Source organism: Dermacentor silvarum, chromosome 2 (assembly GCF_013339745.2).
Source record: "Dermacentor silvarum isolate Dsil-2018 chromosome 2, BIME_Dsil_1.4, whole genome shotgun sequence".
In the NCBI taxonomy this organism is placed as follows: Eukaryota; Metazoa; Arthropoda; class Arachnida; order Ixodida; family Ixodidae; genus Dermacentor; species Dermacentor silvarum.
In genome coordinates, this window is record NC_051155.1 from 17,607,749 (window position 1) to 17,631,596 (window position 23,848).

General features: G+C 43.1%; 2 protein-coding genes across 3 annotated transcripts in view; both read right to left on the reverse strand.

The window, feature by feature from the left end:
- Positions 1-23,848, reverse strand: part of LOC119439920 (uncharacterized) — a 129,909-nt gene that overhangs the window by 88,474 nt on the left and 17,587 nt on the right. The gene's annotated exons all lie outside the window — the stretch shown is intronic.
- LOC125942922 (uncharacterized) lies at positions 169-22,805 on the reverse strand. Of its 2 annotated transcripts, XM_049661175.1 has the most exons (5): positions 22,394-22,805; positions 14,160-15,271; positions 12,187-12,247; positions 11,961-12,126; positions 169-3,650 (listed from the first exon to the last, which is right to left on the reverse strand). In XM_049661175.1, the coding sequence occupies exons 2-5, from the start codon at positions 15,264-15,266 to the stop codon at positions 3,530-3,532; spliced, it is 1,455 nt and encodes a 484-aa protein (XP_049517132.1). In that variant the 5' UTR covers positions 15,267-15,271; positions 22,394-22,805; the 3' UTR covers positions 169-3,529. The 2 variants fall into 2 exon arrangements, with proteins under 2 accessions (XP_049517132.1, XP_049517131.1); XM_049661174.1 differs by lacking the exon at positions 22,394-22,805 and having other exon boundaries at positions 14,160-16,768.

The window sequence follows — 23,848 nt, forward strand, 5'->3', positions numbered from 1 at the left end:
GAGACAGAGAAGGGTTTTCTTCGTTTCAGAGGGTAGGTTTTTCAACATGTCATATAGTATACGGTCAGGGCCTGGGGCAGATTGCTTGCAACAGGTGAGTGATGCATGCAGCTCTGCTACACTGTAAAAAATTTTTATTGAAAAAAACAAATTTTCTGGCAGCTGGCCTGCCAGAAAATGTCTGTTTCGGTATGTTTTCTGTTTTTATTCTTTCTGTCAATTCACAGGTTCTTTCTGTTTGCAACTAACAGAGAATTTCTGTGAAATTGACAGAAAGTTTCTGTTACACTATGTTTTCTGTTTTTACTTTTTTCTGTCAATTCACAGGTTTTTTCTGTTTGCAACTAACAGAATTTCTGTGAAATTGACAGAAAGTTTCTGTTACACTATGTTTTCTGTTTTTACTTTTTTCTGTCAATTCACAGCTTTTTTCTATTTGCGACTAACAGAATTCCTGTGAAATTGACAGAAAGCTTCTGTTATGTCATGTTTTCTGTTTTTACCTTTTCTGTCATTTCACAGGTATTCTGCTTGCAACTTATAGAAAATGCCTGTGAAATTCAGTTTCCTGTTTGTTTTTCTGTTATTTCACTGTTCTTTTTTCAGTCGGCAACTAACAGAACAATGCTGTGAAGCTCCATTTTCCGTCACGAAATATTCTATTCTTTCACAGCTTTTTTTTTTCATGACGACATTTTCTGCGAAGCTCTATTTTCTGTCATTTCAGAGACTTTATTTCTTTCACACCACCTTTAATGACTGACATAAAGGCATATACAAAACATTGCAACTGCTGCCACGTTTAAACACAATGAAATATTTCACTACTTTTATGTTACTAGAAATGGCAAGTTAGTATTCAACAACGTTGGTAAATGCAAGTGCAATAGTAAACAATGTCATTATGACTAGTTTTTGACTATGCTTTCCAGCATCATGTGATTAAAGTAAATGGTAGACTGGTGACCCAAGTAAAATGACAATAAAATTGCCCTCCCTGCACTGCCTATGTAGCACAGCTGCTAAATAAAGTATACAGCAAAAAGACACGCAATATGCAGTAATGGCAAGTATGCAGGAGAACATATGATCTATTTTAAAATGGTAATAAAATACAATGATTGCAACAAAGAACATAGTAATACCTGTACAATGAAGAAAGCCAGTCATTAAAGTGTGATGGCAAGTATACACATAAGGAGAGTGTCTTGGACAAATTGCGCCTTGCTCGACACTAGTACAGGATGAAGCAGCTATTGAGATACAAGCAACAGAACATAAGGCATGCCCAAGGCTTTTTGCATTCTTACAGTATAACGAAAACATTGGACGTACTAAGTAGGGTGAACCAATCTTGCAAAATAAAATAATTATTAAAATAGTAGTTCAACACAATGAGTATACAACCGGTCACTAAACTGTAACGGCAAGTATATGCATTAGAGAAATAGTGCATATTGTCACATTGTGCCTTGCTTGAAACTAGTACTGCATGAAGCAGTGAGATACGAGCAACAAGTCATAAGGCATGAAACAGGTTGTTTGCATTATCACAGTGTAACCATAAAGCAACCAATTGGTTCACTCTACTTGGTACTGCTAATATTGCTACTACAATAAATATAAAAATCCAAATCCAACCGGTTACGAAACTAATGGCAATTATACGCATAAGGAAAATTATGAATATTGGCAGAATGTGTCTTGCTTGACGGCAATTGCTAAAACAAAGCGAAACAAGACAGGACTTTCAACTGTTTATTCCTTGGTGTAGCCCCATTTAAATACACACGTAGACCGCCAGCTTGAAACTGAAAAGAATCAGGGTGACTGACACACACCAGTACACCCCAGCTCTTTTCTTAATAGTGCCAGCGATGACACGCTCACACCTGTTACCTGCACATGCAAAAATTCATTGGCTCGATAGTCTTCCTAACCCGCTCGTCTTTGCGACGGTTGATATGACTGTTCAAAGAAAGGCACACATGGCATTGAATGGCTCCGTCACCGATTGCGTGCCGCACTGATGCCAGTGCGGGCTGAGGTGGCCCTGGTTGCTCTAATTAACATTGTAACCATTGTAGCCTGCACTACCGTCAATGCAGCACTCAATCTAGGTGAAGGTGCCGTTCTAGGCCATGCGTGCCTTTGTTTGAACAGAGTCAGATTACCGACTGTCACAAGGACTAGCGGGTTAGGGAGCTTATCGAGGCAATGAATATTACATGTGCAGTTAACAGGTGTGTGAGCGTGGCATCGCTGGAACTATCAGAAAAGAACTCATGTTTTTAGATCGTTGGCAATCGGCAAAAGGCTGAGTTGTATCGGCTATGCTTTCAATTTGATGCTGGTGGTTCTTGTGCGTATTTATACATGACAACAGAAAGAAATAAACAGTTGAAAGTCAGCGCTCGTGTTGTGTGCTCTTTCTTGTCCCGGCTTGCTTCACTCTGTTTTAGCACTTACGCACCACCAACTCGCCTAACAAGCATCAATTCTGCATAACACTAGTACTGCATGAAGCAGTGAGATACAAGCAACAAGACACAAGGCATGAATAAAACAGCGTTCGCATTTTCGCAGTGTAACCATAAAATATTGGTTCATTCTACTTAGTATGTTCAACCTTACAACTAAGCAGTGAGATACAAGCAACAAGACACAAGGCATGAATAAAACAGCGTTCGCATTTTCGCAGTGTAACCATAAAATATTGGTTCATTCTACTTACTACGTTCAACCTTACAACTAAGCAGTGAGATACAAGCAACAAGACAAGGCATGAATAAAACAGCGTTCGCATTTTCGCAGTGTAACCATAAAATATTGGTTCATTCTACTTAGTACGTTCAACCTTACAACTAAGCAGTGAGATACAAGCAACAAGACACAAGGCATGAATAAAACAGCGTTCGCATTTTCGCAGTGTAACCATAAAATATTGGTTCATTCTACTTAGTACGTTCAACCTTACAACTACAATATAAAAATATATTTAATACAATGGAGAAAGTAGTATTACAATAAGTCCAACCAGTCACTAAACTGTAATGACAAGTTTATACATAAGGAAGGTGTCTTGGGCAAACTACGCCTTGCTTGACACTAGTATTGCATTAAGCACCGAGATACAAACAAAACATAAGGCATGTGACAAGCTGTTGTATTATCACAGTGTAACCATAAAATATTAATTCACTCTGCTTATACGTTCCAATCTTGAAACTATAATATACATATCAAAATAGTATTACAATAAAATGCATACAACCGGTCATGAAACTAATTCCAAAAATACAAATAAGGAAAATTGTGCCTTGCTTGACACCACTACTGCATGAAGCAGTCAGATAAAAGTAAGAAGGCATAAGGCATTAAACAGAGTATTTGCATTATCACAGTGCATGAAAAGAAATGACAATGGTGTATATATTGAAACACTTACAGAAGAGCCCGATGTAGTAGAAATATAGTCGGTCAGTTGCCCAACTGTGTGTAATGAAAAAGTTTTGAAGTTTCAGAACAGTTAAACATCGAAGTCTTGCAACGATGTGATGAGGGAAGCAACTTTTGGGGAGAGGCAGTGTTGTTTTTTCTTTGTGCGCTCTATCTTCGTTCCCCTGCCAGGATTGACACCTGCAATGGTCCTGAAGCAAGGATAGAATGTCGTTACACTTCGTACAGTGAAAATATCTGTATTTCCTTCGAAGAAATAACGAAGCTCACAAGACTGCTATCCTTCCATCCACCCCAAAGTTAGATTCCTTTAAAGCCCTTATTTCAGGAATCTTTAGTGTTCAGTACAAAACTAGCAACTTTTAACCCAAAATGAATGTTTCCTAAATGATCACTTGAATCAGGTTTTAACGAGCCTAGTGTTTTATTACCTGGATGAAAACTTCACCGAACACCATCACTGGCTGCTAAAGGAAACTAAACAACTCCATGCAAATTGTAGTTCTCAGGAAAAATCCATTTGTGGCACTTTCCCAATTTGTTGTCGTTTGTGTGGCAGCAAAAGGACAGGCAAATTTAAATATTTGCCTGGCCGTTATGTCTAGCTTGTGATTCATACACCGAAAAGGACTCCATGACAAAGATTTTGAAGTGACTTGAGGCGTAGCGGCCCCTGTTAACCACGGCGATAAACTTGAGGTGAAAATGCACTGCAGACTGCTTACAAAACAATTAAGCCAGTGATGACAACACACGTACTTTGTTTCCAGGTCTTTTCTAGCCTTTAAAAGCACCATTTTAGCCTGTGTGCAATTAGACCACAGTAATCTGCCAAAAAAAGGCCAACTTCAATTTGTCTTCAACGTCCCTTTCTAGAACTATCTGCCACCACACTAACAATATGTCGGTTTCTATGACTAAGTAGGCTGAATCATCAGCATACCCATTTTGGGCCACCCAAAAGTACAGCTCTGAGCAAAAAATTTATTTGCAGGTAATAAGTTTGCAGCTCATATTTAAGTGCTTCGTCCTACAAATTGCCATTAATCTGGATGGGTGACAGAAATGTGCAGTTTAGTGAAGCAGGAATTAACAGAACTGAGGAGAAAGGGGACCGCGGGCTCCATTTTTATTAGTCATATCGTAAGAAGCCAACAAAGACATCAAGGACAGCATAGGGGATATTACATGTACTTATTAAAAGAATTCAAGAAATGATAAATTATTGGAAATGAAAGTGAATGAAAAAAGAACTGGCTGCAGGTGGGGCACGAGCTCACGTCTTCGCATTACGCATGCAATATTCTTACCAACTCAGCTACCACGGCTCGTTTTCCCATCCACTTTCTGGGCGATTTATTTTTATCTACTAGAACTAAACATGGGAGTGTTAGCCAGCGCTACACCTCACGACATTGACGGCGGATGTGGGACGTTTTTTTTTTTGTCGCAGTCGTCGCGTGTACGTGATCTTTTTGAGACTTCGAGTCCGGCAGCGTTGATGCCTTCAGGTAGCATGTGCGAGTTTATTAACCAGTTACCTTCACCCAAAAAGATCACGTACATGTGACACCTGCGACAAAAAAAGGATGTTCCACATCCACTGTCAAGGCCGTGAGGTGTGGGACTGGCTAACACTCCCAGGTTTAGTTCCAGTAGATAAACATAAGTGCCCCTAAAGTGGATGGGAAAAAGGCGCTGCGGTAGCTCAATTGGTAAGAGCATCACACGCGTAATGCGAAGACATGGGCTGGTTCCCCACCTGCGGCCAGTTGTTTTTTCAACCACTTTCATTTGCATTAGTTTGCCATTTCTTTATTTCAATTATTAGGTATATGTGATTTCCCCTGTGCTGTCCTTGTTGGCTTCTTATTATATTGACACGTATACATCTTTATCTTTCACCGGTGGCCGCTTTCCACCGGCTAACAAATGTTAAACGTTATCGCTCGGCGCAGGACGCGCCTGTGTCGGAGGTTTCTAGAACGTTATCGATGCTTCTTTCCGTTGCCTGTTTTCACCGACGCTTCTGTTATCTGATTGCATGACTGAGGCGAATTGTCTAGAGCTTTCTGGAAGACACGCGGGCATCAGGGATTAATCTAGAACCTTCGATGACTCAGGTATAAAAGCCGACGCGTTTCGCCGCTGATCAGATTCCGACGATCGCCGACTGTGTTCGCCGCTATCGTTGTGCTTCAAGTGTAACTTGCTTTTGTGGGCACAGGTTCGCCCAATAAAGAATCAGTTTCGTCATTCCCAGTTTTACGACTGTTTGCTTCATCGTCACTACTACGTGACAATATGACTAATGCTCTACTAATGACACACAAGTCTAAAATGACCTCCTGTGCTGCAGAGAAGGCTGGTATGTGAATTTGAGAACATCATCCGATCTCACACAACTGCTACTCATTTCTGCACCCAGCTTCCATTGTCCAAAAATACAGTGCCCACTGTCCTGAGTGAAAAACTTTTCTAATCACAACCTCAAGCAACAACCAAGCAGATGGCTCAGATGGAATCAAAATGCTGAAATTAGGAAGTAGCTTTAGTAACACATTTGGTTGAGTGTTGCGATCTTAATTTGGAAGCCATGCATTTTCAGTGTAATGCTATCTCCAAACACTACTAGTTTGGCCCACATTCAAACCTTTGTAATGCAAGTATTAACTATTTTCAGTATCTTGCCTTACGGTGAGCTTAAAGTGTGCTTCAAGGAAGGCACTTTCACTATCATGCTTAGTGGCCGTCGAAGCAAGTCGGCATACCTCAGCGTGTCTGTGCAACATGCTGCACAGACACGCTGCAACTTCCAAATATACACTATACTGCAGATGCACTTCAAAAGAACCATCTGCGGCTTACAATGCACCCATCAAGAAAGCTTCACGTGAAATGCAGCTATAAACTATTCTGTACCTCTCATCACTAATCCTTTCACAATTGACTGGGAGCCAATTTATTGAGGCAGCATGAAGTGATGTGTGTGCTGCTACAGTAAAAGTGTTGGAATACACAATTACCTTCTATAGTGGGATACAACTCAAGACTGCAGGTGCAAATGTCACAAAGAGGAAGTTCTCAAGCCGAAGGCATCAACCGGCCATGATGTTGCAGCGCATTTGATTAATTTGTGGTTAATCCCTTCCCCTTGCTGGCTGGTGCGATGTATTAGCAAGTGTACGTGAATTAACCACACAGTCATGACAATCAGTCGATGCCATTGTTTTTTTTTTTTGGGGGGGGGGGGGGCATTTGCCGCCGCAATGTTCAATTGTATCTGACTATAGTGGCAATATGAAGAAGCACTCAAGCCTTAATAAACCAAAATACAAAAAAGCAAAACTTTGCATTAGTAGCAAACCTGTATCTGACAAGTGGGAGCAATGCCAGCCTTGGTGGTACCTCCACATCTATTGTTGCTTTATTTTTCTTATGGGGCTCAAACTTTTGGTGACATGTTAGTTGAAACTATTCTCAGACCTCACATAATAAAGACAAAATACCTTTGCTATAGCAGTCATTGGCAAGCTGCCGTTATGGCATTAGAAAAATAGTTACCATCATTAACATTCACACAAGTAATTATGTTTTCTTTTTCAAGGCTCAAAATCAGGAGTCCCATGGAAGCCAGTGTTGTCAGGAAGGTACATGGTGGAAAATAAAAGAGCTTCTACCAAAAAGCAACTCAACTAACAGTTCAGTTCTGAGAAAGCAGCCTTGCTCACAATGGGGGAAAATATAGTGGTATTGCTTTAAGTACAGTGCACAAAGGAACCCCAAGATCTTGCAGACTGGTGGCAGATTTCAACCTTTGTGATTCAGTGTATGGACTGTTTGCATACTTAACGGCTCGAGATGTAGCCATGATGCTGACATTTTTTGTAAGCACCCATGCCTGTGCCTCACTAGGACAGTGACCGGAAGAAACAAAATGTTGGACAGACTATCTAACAATCTGATGCGAGCAACTTGTGTAAGCAGTGGTGATTTTGCCCAAATGCTTTTATGATAAAAGCTTCTCCAAATGACGTTCTTGCTTTTGCGATTTTGTAGCATTGAAATATCTAAACTTGCGTCGGAGCATTCCATATTTCCTTCCGCTGGTTTACCAGAACTTGCCGCAATAATGCATTCGCCTTTCATTGACAGGCTCCCGTAGGCTTGCTGCTCTTGTTTGTGCAAGATCATGATGGCACGCTTCCACCCGTGTAACGTGAAGTAATCACCTCCACTGATCACTCAATGAATGCCTTTTGCATGATGGTATGCTTCGTCCTCTCGCTGGTGTTTCTTCGCTACAGTGTCTGCTTCTCACTTGCGTTGCTTCTCTTATTCGCTGGGCATCTGACACTCAAGCCTATGCGCATCCAGCATGCAATGACAGGCTCCTGCATCTACTTCTCGGTGCTGGCGACGAACACATTGTTCCGCTAGCCGAGCTCACTTTGCTTACATCATCTAGTGCTGGTCCTTTGATCTGTCTAGCCTCACGCTTTCGTTGCCTTTGCTGTCAGCACACCAAACACGCCTCTTGGTTCTTGCTGGCATCTAACATCTTTCCTCCCTGGAATCCTGGAGCTCGGCCTGGGAAGCGGGAGCTAACAGCCGGGAGCATGCTAAACAGGGATTGACAAAGCATGCAGTTCTCGGGAACGGAGACACACTTTCGCAAACAAGCAAGGAAGGGCACATGCGGGAGAGAGACCTTGGCGTGGCTGCATCTCTCAATTGACATCATCGCTGACACAAGCACCACCATACGTCAACTGCTGATGGACACAACCTGGCATTCCCTTTCACCCTCACGGAGCACGAGGCTTCACCCTGACGCCACATTCCCGTGGGAGGGACAGCAGCAGTGCATTCACAATAAAACATTTGCTAAGAGAATTGAAAGCCCCACGCCGATTGTTCACGTATTTCCTTCAATAATTTTTTAACATTCCCCAACTCGTCGGTATGCAGTTGGGAAACGAAATTTTGCATGTACACCTGCGAAATATTTTTTTGCTTGTCTTTCACAAGCACTAATAAGCTTGCAGGTTTGCACATGTGCAGTATGCACATCACACTGGTATCACTGATGCCTACATTGCATAGGTTTGTAGCCTACTTCTGGGTAAGCATCATCAGCCTGACTATGCCGACTGCAGGGCAAAGGCCCTCTCCCATATTCCTCAAATAACCCGATCCTGTGCTAGCTGCAGCCACGTCATCCCCGCAAACTTCTTAATCTCATCTACCCACTTAACTTTCTGCCGCCTCCTGCTGCACTTGCCTTCTCTTAGAATCCGGTCTGTTACCATTAATGCCTATCGGCTATCTTGCCTTCTCATTACATGGCATGCCCATGCAGATTTCATTATTTAATGCCCATTTTTCTTGATTTCAACTAAGATGTCATTAAGCCGCGTTTGTTCCCTGACTCGCTTTGCTCTCTTATCCCTCAACGTTACACCTATCATTTTCCTTTCCATTGCTCACTGCATCGTCCTCAATGACAGTTGAACCCGTTTTTCAAGCCTCCAGGTTTCTGCGCCGTAGTTAAGTACTGGTAAGATGCAGCTGTTATATACTTTTTTCTTGAGGATACACTTCTGGGTAGCTGGTGTTGAGTGCAGTGCTCAACATGCGAGCTGGTGTTCCACTGAATGAGTGTCCACGAAAGCAGCACGCATACAAAAAAAAGGTGGCAGCCTCACAATACATCAATACATACGTCAAAGAATAAGAATAGGGCGGAAGACATTTGGCAGGCCCTCTGAAATCATAACAAGCAGCTCGTCAATATCCCTTAAGAGTAAAGTATATAACAGCTGTACCTTGAGTGTACTAACCCGTCGTGCAGAAACCTAACAAAAAGGATTGAAATATTGAGGACAGCCCAGCGAGCAATGAAAGGAAAATTATCGGTGTAACGTTAAGAGACAGGAAGAGAGCTGATTTGGTCAGGGAACCAACGCAAGTTAATGATATCCTAGCTGAAATCGAAACGAAGAAATGGGCATGGGTAGGGCATATAATACAAGACAAGATCACCGTTTGGTCTGTTAGGACAATGGAATGGAGTCCAAGAGAAAGGAAATGTAACAGGGGGGGCGTCATGAAAGCTAGGTAGGCAGATGAAATGAGGAAGTTTGCGGGGATGAGCTCGGTGCAGCCTCAACAGAACAGTTTATTGGAGGAATATAAGAGAGGCCTTTGCCCTGCAGCTGCATAGCTGGGCTGATGATGAGATGTCGAGTAAAAGAATCCATTTTTTACAATTAAAATGCAATCATTCAACTACCTCCCTGTGCCATGCAGTATGAGGTACATGAACAGCCGCTTCTGTATCTTAAATAAATAACCCGTGGATCCCTTCGCTAAATACCTGAACAAGCTGGAACAAGTAATGCAGTTTACTTTTGAAGGCGATGATAGCCGCCTGTCTTTCCTTGATGCGCTCATCTTCCGAGAATCTTCACGAATGACAATCAACATTTTCAGAAAACGCACACCAGCTGCTACATTTGTTTTGAAATCTCTACGCGCCATTTCACAAGTGTTCCATAGTTGCCTCACTCTTCCACTCAGTGAAAAGAATCTGTAGTAAACAAGACGAGGCTGATGAATTTGAACATATTTTAGGGAATGTTTTTCGCGTGCGGCTATCCTGGGCGCTTTACTTGCTGAATGGAATGCAGACACGCCCATCCAGCACTATGTCTGACTGCAAGCACCCAGAAGTAGGCTGCGATCTCACATGCTCCAGGCATCAGTCAAACGCCAGTGTCTATATTATGCTAATATGACACACCCGCTTTGCATGTGCCAACCCGCTAACTACATAACTACAGTGCAGGTGAAAGGCAAAAACGCTAAACAAAGACTAATTCTCAGATGTTGCATGCGAAATCCCATGTGCTGAATGTACATTTCGGCGAGTCAGAGAACTTCAAAAAAGACCGCAGAAACATCATTGAAAATAATGTGAACAATCAGCATGTCGCTTTGAATGCTTCACCATATCAGCCATATCACCATCACCATATCGCCACCATGCAATGGAAAAGAACACAGCAACATGGCTTTATCTTTCATTAATAATACTGGTGACAGCACACATGTTAAGTTGTAACAATGGAAATTTGTCACCACTCTATCAAAAGGGTGTGGGCTCTATCACAGATTGCACTTGATGTGCTGCCATTACAGTTCACCGTTTTTTTGTTTTGCTCGTGGCATCTTGTTTTTTTCTCATTCTTCAAGATTCCTCTATGATCACTCAAGTAAGAGCACAGGAAACTAACGTGAATATGTGCATAAGCATCACAAAAAAGCGTCATGTTCTGTTTGCCACGATTGATAATGCTACAAAACTGTTTTCAGAAGTACAATTGCATTTTAGTCTTGATTGCTGCATCATTTAGCTTCTGGCACTTTTTTTGCGACGGTGATATAACTATGTGCATATATTACTTCTGAGTTGACTGATTGTACTAAAAGGGTCAAGATATACATACACTGATCTTTTACGGCAGAAACACTTCACATTATGTTACTGATAAACAACAGAAAGATGTTTGCATGAAATAATGTTTATAAAAAAAATGCCTCCTGAAACAAACACCAAAGACAGTCCATTGAATTATCAAAAAATAAAAGCCGGGATGTTCAAACCCTAGCTATAGCATACATGCCAGATAATGCGAGAACCACATCAGCTGCCAGACCTCCAGCAGAAACAAAGCATTATACCAATATGCCCTCAGTAACTGTAGTGGAAATGCGATCAAACCATCACAAATTTTATGCACACAACTCCTCACACTCATCAATAGAAAAAGAATGCTGGCAATTTCTGCGATGCACAATCCACGACGCATAAAATCAGCATGACAACACATTCCAATTTACCCATAAATATTAATGGTTACCTGACCACCAAATGATTACTGGCATTGAATGCACACACACACTTTCCAGCAAAATCACCCCTCTGGGTCCTGTGCTGCCTTGGCCAAATATCTATGACCTCTGTGAGCAGTGTCCATAATTTCACCGAAATAGCCACACACTCCTACAGAATCTCAGAAGCAACAGTACCACCCACTCCAAGCCATCGATATTAGTAACTGAGCACCATGCAATGCCGATAGTACAGCCAAATCAGTCAAGAAGTGGTTGAACACAAACTCCAGAAAAAAAATTGTTTTCTCAGTGTTTCCTTTCTATGCATGTACATGAACTTCCTTTGAGCCCTATTTTACTAGCGGCAGAAACCAAGCAGCAGCAGCCTCCAAATTTCATTCCACAGCTGATTAGTTGTTTGGGTTCAGCAAACATTTTCCTGCTTCAAGATTGCTTTCGTACTTATCAGCAATATCATAAAAGGGTCCTATGATACATGAATATGTCTATATAACTTTATCATCACTGCACATGTGAGAAGTGTAACAACCAAAACAAGAAAGGTAATCACAGCTCAGTTAACAAGTGAACTCGGTACTTACCGCTGTGTGAACTCCAAGCAGAGGCTTGTGTCCTTAGGGTACGCAAGATTAAATGCAAAGTGTGCGAAAAACATGAGCCGGAATGCCTGGCATGGGTTTGTTGCGTGTATCACTGGCAGGGTGTCAATGCATATGGTGAAGTTCCTTGCAGTAATAAAACTGCCTCCTGCACAAAAGAAGTAGTAAATCAGGAATGCTCGCCCGGGTGTGGTACCACAGAAAATACCTTTTGCAATGATGAAAGGAGAACATGGCATGTCCCCAAGGTCTTCATCACTGGCGCATTCCTGGTGTAAAAGAAAATTAAAGGCATATAAGAATGTCCACCAGAGCAGCACCATGGGAAAGCTGAAAGTATACACAGGTTACAAGTAAGCATGTGACCAAGCATAAGTACAAATAAGGCATTTCAGTGCTTGCTCAAGCTCGTGATGTTTTCCCCAAGAGTCTATAGTGAATTAAATGCTTTGGCTTATATGTAAATAGGTGTCAACGACATGTTAAAGCCCTGAAAACCAGCATAGGCATGTACACATGTTGGCTTAATTATTTACAATACTGGGACTAATACAAGGTGTACGAACTATCATGCACCAAGATTTTAAAATATGCACATGCCGCGTAGCTGGACAGAACCAAGGTAATGTTGTTTGCCGTCCCCTCACTTGAAGATACTCAAGTTTTGTATTCCGCCTAATTACATATTTAGTCTAAATAATTATTCAACTTTACAAATATTAGATAAAAGTGTCATCAAGAAAATTGTTGAGCAACACGGAAAACTACAGCTTACTGTTGCTGAATATGTCCTACATAAGTTTTTTTCCAGCATGAAAGAAGCCTGAAAATACACGCAAAGTGCCTTGAGCAGCCAGTCGTGCGGCAATTTCACAATCGGAAAAATTTTTACGTAGCACGTATTGAGCAACAGAAGGCTATATCGAAAGTTTTTCATGTTGCTCTACAATTTTCTTATTGACACTTTTCATTTAAATATATTTCAGAAGTTGATGAAATAATACTAATTATGTAATTAGGCGGAACAAGAAATAATTTAAGTACCTCAAAAAGACGGCAAACATTACCTCGGTTCTGTCCAGCTACGTGGCATTTGAATATTCTTAAATTTTTGTGCATGATGGATGGGCCACCATGTATATATTATATATATACCAGGCATTTCAGCGAACATTAAAAATGTTTAAAGGTTGCCTGTGGCAGATGGCACAGTTCTAGTTCTTGAGCTGGTCCACTCGAAGAGGGGGACATCACTAGCACAAAAAATTGAAATGCATAATCGACTAATTAACAAACATTCACTAATTATGCTTATAACTGATTACCTTTGGCCCATACTGCAATTTACAAATTGTAGCTGTGGCATTCGCAAGGCGGATCCACTTGGAACGAATTCTCAGGATGACACCAGTTTCGAAATATTCATTCCCGAACTTTGCAGAGAAATACATTGGCATTCCAGTTAATTTTGTGCTTCAATGCATGAAACAAGGGCTTGTTAAGAAAGTAACTGGAATGCCAATGCATTTCTCTGCACAACGGTTCTCGCAGCGGTTGTGGCAGTACAAGACAAACTCAGAAACAAGGGATGTGGAAATGGTAAAAGTACAGAAAAAGAATGAATGTGAAGAGCAATAAAAAAGGGAAAGAAGCGTTAAGCGCGGCTATCGCTGCAGCCAAGGGCTACATCCACAGTAAGACACCACCGGTTCTGAGCAGGCCGCCCGTATCAGGACGCACGTTACATTATAGTCAAATACAGCTCAAGAACGAAGTGGCAAATGCCCCTCAAAAGAGGCCCTCCGTCCAGTAATGTCAAGAGACTCATGGCGTTGCAGCTGATCTGGTTAACCAGCAATTAATCGCTTTGTACTTGCCAGTCCCCTGGAATGTAATGCTAACAGGTCAAAGAGAAATAACCACGTCATGAAAATCTGTCATGATTGACTAGCTCCTGAGGGGCATTTACTGCTTCATTCGTAAATTGCACCCGGCTTTACACAATGCTGCATTCTCTAATCGTATTTGACAATGTTAGCTTCAAATAGTAATAGTAATTTAGACAATAAATAATACTACAATATGGTATCCTATGTAGGGTTATATGTACAAAACTGACGCAAGAGCTGTGAGATGCCATGGCGGACAGGCACTGATTTGATCTAAGATTGCAATGCTTACCTCGACTACCTTACAGAAGAGCTCGCAGTCTTCATCGAAGATGGCGAGCAGGAGGAGGGGAGTGGCTTCGTACTCTACAGCCATTGTCTTTAGTTCAATTCTGGCCTTTTCGATTTGCTCTAGGCATGTCCTCACGTTCGCCTTTTTTATTAAGCTGTGAGCATACCTAAAAACCTGTCGCCCAACAGTCTTGATTTGATCGTCAAATGTTTGAGAGGCACTGAACCCCAGCAGTACATTGATATGTGAACACATGTGCATTTCTTCAAAGAGGAAAGGCCAGTTTTCCTTCACGTACAGCACGCTTCTGCTGGCATTGATCAACTGCCTCTGTGACGAATATGTTTCAGCCATTAGTTGTGTGACTCGAGAACTGTTTGGGGAAGCTAGCCTAAATTGGGCTTGCAACTCTTCTCTTTTCTTCTCTTGAGTTTCAGCTGTTTCCATGGACGGAAGATCAGGCTGCCAGGCTACACAGCCATAAGAATCTTTTTGGAGTTGTGGCTTTTTTGTGGTGAACTCTTCTTCATCTTCTGAAACACACCGCTTCAAACACTCAGAACTGCGCCTTCTCTTGTTGTTAATGCAATTCTCCAGCTTCCATAGAAGCGTTTCTAATCCTGTAGCAATGACGGTGCCGTTGAGGGTGTCCTCAAAAGTTCTTGGAAACTTGCTGACGATTTCACTCGCAATGGCTCGCAGCACTTTGCGCCCAGGCTTCTGATGGCAGGCAAGCACCCTGTCACTTAGTGTCCTAACCATTTCATTCAGATCACTTTTCAGTGGACGCCTGCCCTCTTGACATGCTTTTACGAGTTCGGGTGGAAATGCGTCCCATGGAATATCAAAAGCCTGGCCCAACAGGCTCACAGAAGCTTCACTTCCTTTTGGTATGGACACTTGCACGGCTGGTGAGGCAGCTGTCTGGAACTTTTCGAGCAGGATGCGTCTACTGACCACATTCAGGAACATTAGGTCGGCTTCCACTACATACTTGAGGTGCTCAAGCGACTGAACACCACAGTCCAGCAGTTTCTGTACAGTAAGTTGCATCACTTCATTGTCCAAGTGTGGCAGCCAGCTGGAAATATGCTTTTCCAAGTCCATTCTTCCTGTGAAAAGCATGAAATCAAGCAAAATCTAATATAGCATGCTTCAACACAACAACAGGGTACTTGTTGCGGGCAAGTTTGTACTGCACCAACGGAGTCCAATCAAGGAGGCTTTCAAGCTTCATGCATTTGAAAGGACCATCACTACTGATGATGTTGTAGAAGTGCATAGCAGACTCATATCTTGTGTGGACAGTTCTTAATAAGAAAAAGTAGTTGTCATTAGTGGCAAGAATAAGCCTAATCTCACCAAAAACAGGCACACTGTCCACCCGCCTCATAACGACAAGCATGTCTTGCTTGTAAAAAAGACCGTGGATAGTAGCTTGACAAGCCGAGATTATATTATCTTCGTCAAGGATCACCTCGCGTACTTCTTTTTGTATTTCTGGTGTGCAAAGCTCAATAGAGAATGAGGAACTATTGACTAATAAGCCATGAATACCGTTTCCCGTGTTTTTATATGCCTGATAAAGCTGATGGCGCTCAGCAAGTGTGTGCGTCAAGTTCTTGAAATTCTGGCAATTTCTTGCACACTTACGGAAATAGCTGTGCTTGCTTTCACACCTCATTGTCCACATTTTTATCAGCGGGCCAAACTGCGTAATCAGAAAAGGGTAATGAAGCAGGTAATGATGCTTAGGTTTCATGGCAACGTCAGGGAAGAGATTTGCTCTGCCTGTCATGTAGTCCTCTATAATGTCTTGCAGCCTCATAACCATGGGGAGTGTTAGCGTATGTGCAGTAACAAGCTGGACAATTTCAGACAGCAAAAGAACCTGTTGCCAGATTTCATTTTCAGTGGACTGAATTGAACCAAGCAGGAACAATGGAAGAAAGCGCAACATGTTCCAATTTTGCACAGCATGTCCTCCTAGTGTTTTTTTGAGGTGAACTTCACACGGTCTGTCAGCCAAATCACCATGTTTAAAATGAAAACAAGCTATGCGCTGATTAAGGTCTTGTAAAGAAATCCACTTGAGAACCGTTACAAAATGTTTCATGTACAAAGAAAGGTCAAATGAAACAATACCCTCAAATAAATCATGTGCCAAACAAGGAGGGAGACCTGGTGCACATACATGGAAATACTTCAGCTCATTGAATAAGGAATTGAACTTCACTCCTTTTTCTATACTTGAACCATTGGCTTGCAGGGCTAATAAAGCACTATTATAATTGGCCGGTGTTCTGATTTGTGAAACACCTGACAGTGCATTTGGAGAAAAAAGGTCAGCTCTTTCAGACATGCAAAACCTACAGATGTGACTTGCAGAGCTAAAGTTTTCTACAAAGCCTCCAATTCCATGGCTTCCAAGGTTGTCTCCAAGGATGGCAGTCACAGTGCCAAACAAGCGCATTCCGCTTGAAGTTACAAATTGGCCAGCTTCCAACTTCTTCAAATCATCGAGCAAAGGCTTAAACACTTTGGCCTGCCCAAAATGTGCAAAATCATTTTCATTGCAGAGCAAGCACAGCTTGAGAGAATGAGGTGCACATCTGAACCATGGATAGAGATTACCAAGGATTAAATAAACAGTAAGAAGTTTGTGTTTCTTCTTTGCGGAACCAATTGGATTCACGACCTCAAATGCATCTTGAAATAGTATAAGCTTCAGTGCTTCAGGATGCTCCTTGAAAAGTGGAATAGACTTGAACACGTTTCCATCAGTGAAATCTTTCAGGACACCAGGGGTCTCAGGCAGCATCCTATCGCACTGTGATATCACATCTTCATTCTCCAGCATGGCTTCAAGTGTACTTAGAATTGGAACGTAATGAAAGGTAGCATTCCTGTTCTTCTTGTTTTTTCCCAATAATATTTCGACAGGCGATACATACAGAAACTCTTTCTTGAAGAAAGAGGAACGGCTATGTTCTGTCCTGAACACACCATCTGGTGCTCGATGCAGTGCCAAAACATAGTCACTTTCAAATGTTTCATCTATCAGCTTACCTATGTCATCACTGCCAACACCTTTTTCCCTGAGCTTTTCTTTGAGACAGGAAACCATTGCTGAAGCATTTGCATTCTGTATGTCATATATAGCCTCACAAATAACTTGAACTGTAGATGAAGGCACATGGCGCTCAGATAAGAGTCGCAAGTACAGATGGGCAAAAGCAGTGCTAACGTGGTTCTTACAGGTTTCTTGCATGCTACCTTGATGCGGTGCCAGTGTATTACGTAGCTCTTCCTCTTCAGATACATTGCTCTCAGTTTGTTCAGCGTCATGTGGAGGGGTAACAATTGCTGGAACAGGCATAGCCTCTTGAACTTCCACATCTGGTACTGTGCAAAGGTACTTCCCGTGGTAACGTGAAAGATGGGAAGAAAAGGATGCCTTCTTATTGTATGCTTTCGTACATAATGGGCACGTGACGTTTGTTCCTTGAACAATGTGAAGTTTCAGGTGTGCAATTAGAGCTTTATAATCTTTACAGACTTGTATGCAGCTGTCCAAAGTGCAGACTAAGTCACAAGGCTGCACCCTGACGGCAACACAGCTTTCTTGTTCAGCATGTCTAACTCGTCTGTGTTCACGACTGAAGTGACTGTAGAGTGAGCCAACTTTGCAAAATTTTTTGTAGCAGTCTTGAAAGGGGCATTTGACACAAAAATTGTTCACATTTTTGTGCAAGGGCACATGCCTGAGAAATGCGGAAAGTGCAGAGCTGACACAGCCACATATACTGCAGGGGTACATCTGAAATTAACACAACAGCAATGAACAGTATTACTCAAACGAAACATTATTGGCGAGTGACCACACTGCATGAGGTGCAATTTAAAAGTAATAATCCTTACGGTACACACTGCACTGATCTCACATTCGTTTCCCACTTTGGAACATGTTTTTAAATATTGGGTAGCAAAAATGCAACAGCAGTATCATACAAGTGGGTTTAATGCAGGCTCTTAAAATCCATCATTATAGTGATACCACCATGTTAAAATTCCTTTCCAATGAATCATGACCAGTTGGAATTTCCGAGACACAAGTGAAGCAGATTTTTGATCAGCATTGTATTTTTAGAAATTCTGATCAGCCTTCTTTTTTAGACTTAATTTTAATTTATTTAGATGTTAAAAAAAATTATGGGGTTTTACGTGCCAAAACCAGTTCTGATTATGAGGCACGCCGTAGTGGGGGACTCCGGAAATTTGGACCGCCTGGGGTTCTTTAACGTGCACCTAAATCTAAGTACACGGGTGTTTTCGCATTTCGCCCCCATCGAAATGCGGCCGCCGTGGCCGGGATTCAATCCCGCGACCTCGTGCTCAGTTTATTTAGATGTTGCTCCCCCAAATGACATCTTATGAATTACCACCTTCTTATGTATTAGAAAAACCGACCTCACAAACTATAAGCACTGGATTCAAAGCATGGGTGGTCGAAATTCCTCAGTATGGCCACAGTGTGTTTCTCAGCGCACACAGGCCACAGCGTATCCTACTGCTGCTTTGTTCAACGGGCGTCCAAGAATGCCTTTCCAAGCTAAATTTGCTGTCTTGTACGTTTAATTTCAAAATAATTTTGCAGTGACATATTTGAAGGCAAGATTTTCTTTTGAAATGCTTCAGTGAGGGTTTATACTGATATACCAAAAACTAGTTGGGAAGTGAAATCACTGACAGCTGAATGAACCAAGACAAATTGTGGGAGAGATAGCCCTACTGATGGAACTTCCAAAAACTTCATTAATATATGCCCTGCGAACGTCCCTATATACTCGCAGTAAACGTGAATATGACAGTTTTATACCCGTGCTACAGGGATATGTTCAAATGGCATTCTGCCTTTACAGGCTCCCGTAGTGTTTCACGAGGACTTCTAAACGCATTCAAAAGCTTCAACATTCCCTTGCTTTATTGCAATGGTGCTGCTGCCGTCGAGTTGCGCTTTTGTTCGCTCGTTTTCAGCGTGTACGAACGCGGTCGTCAGCGGTCAGTACGCGGTCGCAAACCGTCGCTGACACACCCATCAGTACTAGACCGACAATGACACCAGCATGACCAAAGACGTATGTCATCGTAGTGCGACAGGTTTGTCGGGCTAACAAAGCGACAAATCCGGTCACAAGAGGGTCGCCTGACCTATCATCAACAGATCGGCGGCTCAACGAAACCCACGACAATGGCTCAGATGGCTGTGCTTGTTTGATACATTACCCGTATCATAAATAAGTGGAACGAGCAGCTACATTTCATATGTATATACTTCGTAAGTCACCAACAATAAACGCTTGCCAAATGCTTTAATTTTAATCGACGACGGCCCACTTCCGCTAGTTACGAGTACGCAGTGTTCGCCAGCGCGACTCCTATGCGATGTCAACAACTTGGCTATCAAGTGTTCCTAAGGCGAGCGATCGCATCGGCGCTTCCTAATAGTTATGGGCGACGCGATGGCTTATGTCGGTGCAGACGGTGCTCGCGTTTCAAAGCAACGTCAAAATCTCGAATGTCGACTGAGTATCATTGAAAAATGTCGTATGGCAGCGCAAAGTCGGCAGTCGAGTGGAATGGCATTCGGTTGAACGGCATTTGAAACGGCCGCGTAGCAAGGGTATGATTAATTCCTTTTCTCAAGCGAACGGAATAAACGGGCAGTGCCTTCCACTCTTCGGAATGCGTTGACCCGTGCAACGCTATTTCGATCAAAAATTAAAACGCGCAATGTTAAATCTCGCGAACTCAACATAGTCAAGGATTTTACTAGTGTCTGCATGAATAAAAAAATAAAGATATACAACATATCCTTGCGACCTTTACTTGCACGAGAAACGAGTTTCCAGACCCCGCGCTTTTTAACGTACGTACAGCGGTGAGCACTGTTAGGGTGAACACGCGAGCGCGTGGCCGACGGCACTGTCAGCGCCCCGTTACGGTCATCACTGGAAACGTTGCGCATGCGCATCACGCCTTCCGCGAAATAATTGTTCCACCGCGCGCATGACGTCATGAATGCACTTGTTCGTCGTCTGCTAGCCGCATTTTTGTTTTCTAAGCCCATGCATCCTGCATTTTAAGATTTCTTTAAACATCTGTGCTTGAACAGAACAAGACAAAAAAACTTGTATATCTATGGGGGCGTGTCTATTCGTTCCCTTCAAAGTTGTTGTGCATGCAACGCCGTATATAAAACAACCAAACATCTTTCGCAGCCGTTCATTCTGTCGCCAGATCGTATTATGGCTAGGGTTCCCGATGATGAACGGCGCTCAATTGTCGATCTTTCCCTGAAAGGTTATTCCCAGCGGTATATTGGCGCTTTAGTTAATAGGCCCCTGAAGACTGAACAGGATAATTCAAGCCTACAAGTATGAAGGTCGCATTCAGGATGCACCCCGCGCGCCCCGCCCTAAAGCTACCACAGACGATGAAGACGCCCTCATAGTTGCAGCTGCTGTTCGTAACCCTTTCTTGCCAGCCCCAGCAATACGCGAGGACTTGGATTTGGACGTTTCGGACACCACTGTTCGACGTCGCCTGCGTACTGCGGGCCTTCGCAGTCGCGTCGCAGCGCAGAAGCCACTACTAACGGCGGCAAATAAGGACGCACGACGGCAGTTCGCTGAGCTGCACGAAGCATGGACATCAGAAGAGTGGGGTCGCGTCATCTTTTCGGATGAGTCGACGTTTTCGACGCGACAAGACCAAGGATTGCGTGTTTGGAGACTACCAGGCACACGGTGAGGCAAACTTCCTGCTTTGAAAAGCAATTGTTTTAGTTAACGTCACAATGCCACGCAGGAACGACCCGGACAACGTGCAAGGTGTTTCTGCCAGTGGGAGATCGAGTGTGAACGTGTGGGGTGCTGTTTCAAGATATGGTTTAGGGCCCCTGCAACGTATACGTGGACACTTATCGTCGGAACAATACTGCAACATTTTGAACAATGTGCTGTTGCCATATGCGAGCAGTTTATTCCCAGACTGTGATTACCTGTTCCAACAGGACCGGTCACCGATACACACGGCGCGGGCTGTCAAGGAGTTCCAGGCGGAGCAGCACATGCAGCTACTGGAATGGCCTCCGAAAGGAGCGGACCTGAATGTGATAGAAAACGTGTGGGGCCGTCTGAAAGCTTCTTTGGCAAGGAAGCCCCTTTATTCCGCGACTTCGGACCAGTTGTGGGCGCAAGTCAGCAACGAGTGGGAAAGGCTGAAAGCCGATCGGGAATATGTTCGATCACTTTACGACTCGTTACCGTCCAGAATAGCTGAAGTCGTTGCTGTAAGTGGTCACATGACTCGCTATTAGATTTGCTCATGTTTTTATATTTGTTCTCATGGTCTTGTTTAACTTGAATTGCAAAAGTGCAATTTTCTTGAATAAAAAGTTTAATAATTATCCCTCTTACACTCACTTTTTTCCTTCACGCGCCAATCTTCAATCCAGATGGACCTTGAAATGCAGAAGGTATCAGCTCAGCGAACAAAAAATGCGGCTAGCAGACGACGAACAAGCGTATCGATGACGTGATGCGCGCGGTGGAAAGAGTGTTTCGCAAAGCACATGCTGCGCATGTGCAATGTTTCCAACGATGGCTGTTACGCGGCGCTGATAGTGCCGTCGGCCACGCGCTCGCGTGTTCACCCTAACAGTGCTCACCGCTGTACTTCACAGCGAGTTCCGCAACCCTAAAAACTTCCCGCGTTTTCTCACTCGGATATTGTAGTGCGGATACCTGCTAGCAAAGCGAAATTTCTGCATCTTTCATTTTCCCGTAAGCTACAGTGTTCTACCGGGTTGCTCACTTGCATCCTCTCTCTTCTGCGCGCTGTGTACCCTTTATCAGACAATAAAGCAGCAGTGACGAATCGGTGGTGAAGCGACTGTCGTGCGCACGCTATTCTAGCATTCGCGCAGAACGCAAATATAGGCGTGCCTTTGGTTCTTCGCAAACGCATTACGACATTCCAAACAAGTTGGGGAGACCCCTAGTCTTAACGACTCTAGTGCTAACTAATGCAATCCGTCCACTCAAGATTTTGCAAGGTCCCTCAGCGATTCATTTTTGCTCTCTTTCATTAGCAGTACAAGCCCGCAACAAGACTTCCAAAAGATAGCATAAAGTGTATCATTCATGCCGGTAAGAATGTGCACTACTCACCTTGTGTGCGAACAGTCTGTCCGGTGAAAATCCCCGACGCAGCACGCTGGTACCGCCGCTGTTCACGTTCTTGGCGCCAATGCGTGAATGCAGGACCGCAGAAAAAGTACAGACCACGGAATCTATAATGCTTTTATTACTGAGGAAAAATATTAGGCGCAATAACTTTTTGGCGCTTAAAATATTCGAAGTGCTTAATAAAAGCTGACAAGTGATTTTCAATTTACTTTTTGTTGAGCGGAGGTGCCCACGTGACCAACCGTTCGGTGATTTGGCGGGGTAGCGGCTCCAGAAACAGAAAATTACTGTTTTTTTCGTGAACGTGTTTCTGTTAAGGGCGTAAAACAGATATTTTCTGTACGACAACAGAAAATTTCAGTAAAAATACCTGTTAATTGACACACATTTCTTACAGTGTAGGGACAAAGGTAGGTTATATGGCTCGTTCCCAGTGCTCTTTCGGTATATTTTTTTGTTTTTCTGTTGCTGATTTATATCTTATAAATGCTGGTGAATAGTGTGAGGAACTGGACACATGTTCAAAATGTGCACCCAGATGGTTCGCTCCTCAAGGCTGTCTCCCTGCGTGTGTACCAGGGGAGGTGGGTGTGTTTGTCGTCCTCTTACTCTATTGACCCTGCTCCAAACCTTGGCCTCATCCGTGTACGAGTTGATACTTGATAAAAATGTTTTCCAGCTGTCTCTCCTGGCTTGCCTGCGTGTTCTCCTACCTTGGGACTTGATTTTCTTGAAATTTACAAGGTTTTCAGCAGTAGGATAATCGCGAAGCTGCCTCCATGCTTTGTTCTGCTGCCTACGTGCATTCCGGCATTGTTCATTCCACCACGGAACACGACGTTTGCTAGAAAGTCCACTTGATTGGGGAATACACTTAGAGGCTGCATCAATTATGAATTTAGTAAAATACTCGACGGCACCATCAATTCCGAGCGATGAAATGTCATGGTTTCAGAACGGCGCAACAAGGAAGACGACAGACGAAAGAACACACGAACAGAAGCGCCGAACACGGCGCTTGTGTTCGTGTGTTCTTTCGTCTGTCGTCTTCCTTGTTGCGCCGTTCTGAAACCATGCATCCGTACCAACTCGTCCAATTGTCAGTGCTACTCGATGAAATGTCAGCCCACGAGAGTTTACTGGTAAGAGTTTGGAGTTTATCCCAGACCGCTGCATCGACCTTCCACCGGGGGGCATGTGGTGGAGACTCGTATTGTCTTGTTGCTCTCAGCAGTACTGGGAAATGGTCGCTCCCGTAAGGGTTTTTTATAACTTCCCATTCAAGTTCTGAAAATAAAGACGGGGAAGCTATGCTAAGATCAATAGAAGAAAAGGTTCTATTTGCGATACAGTAAAATGTAGGTTCCTTCTTATTCAGGAGACACGCACCAGAGGAAAAATAAATTGTTCAACAAGACGGCCTCGCGCATCGATACG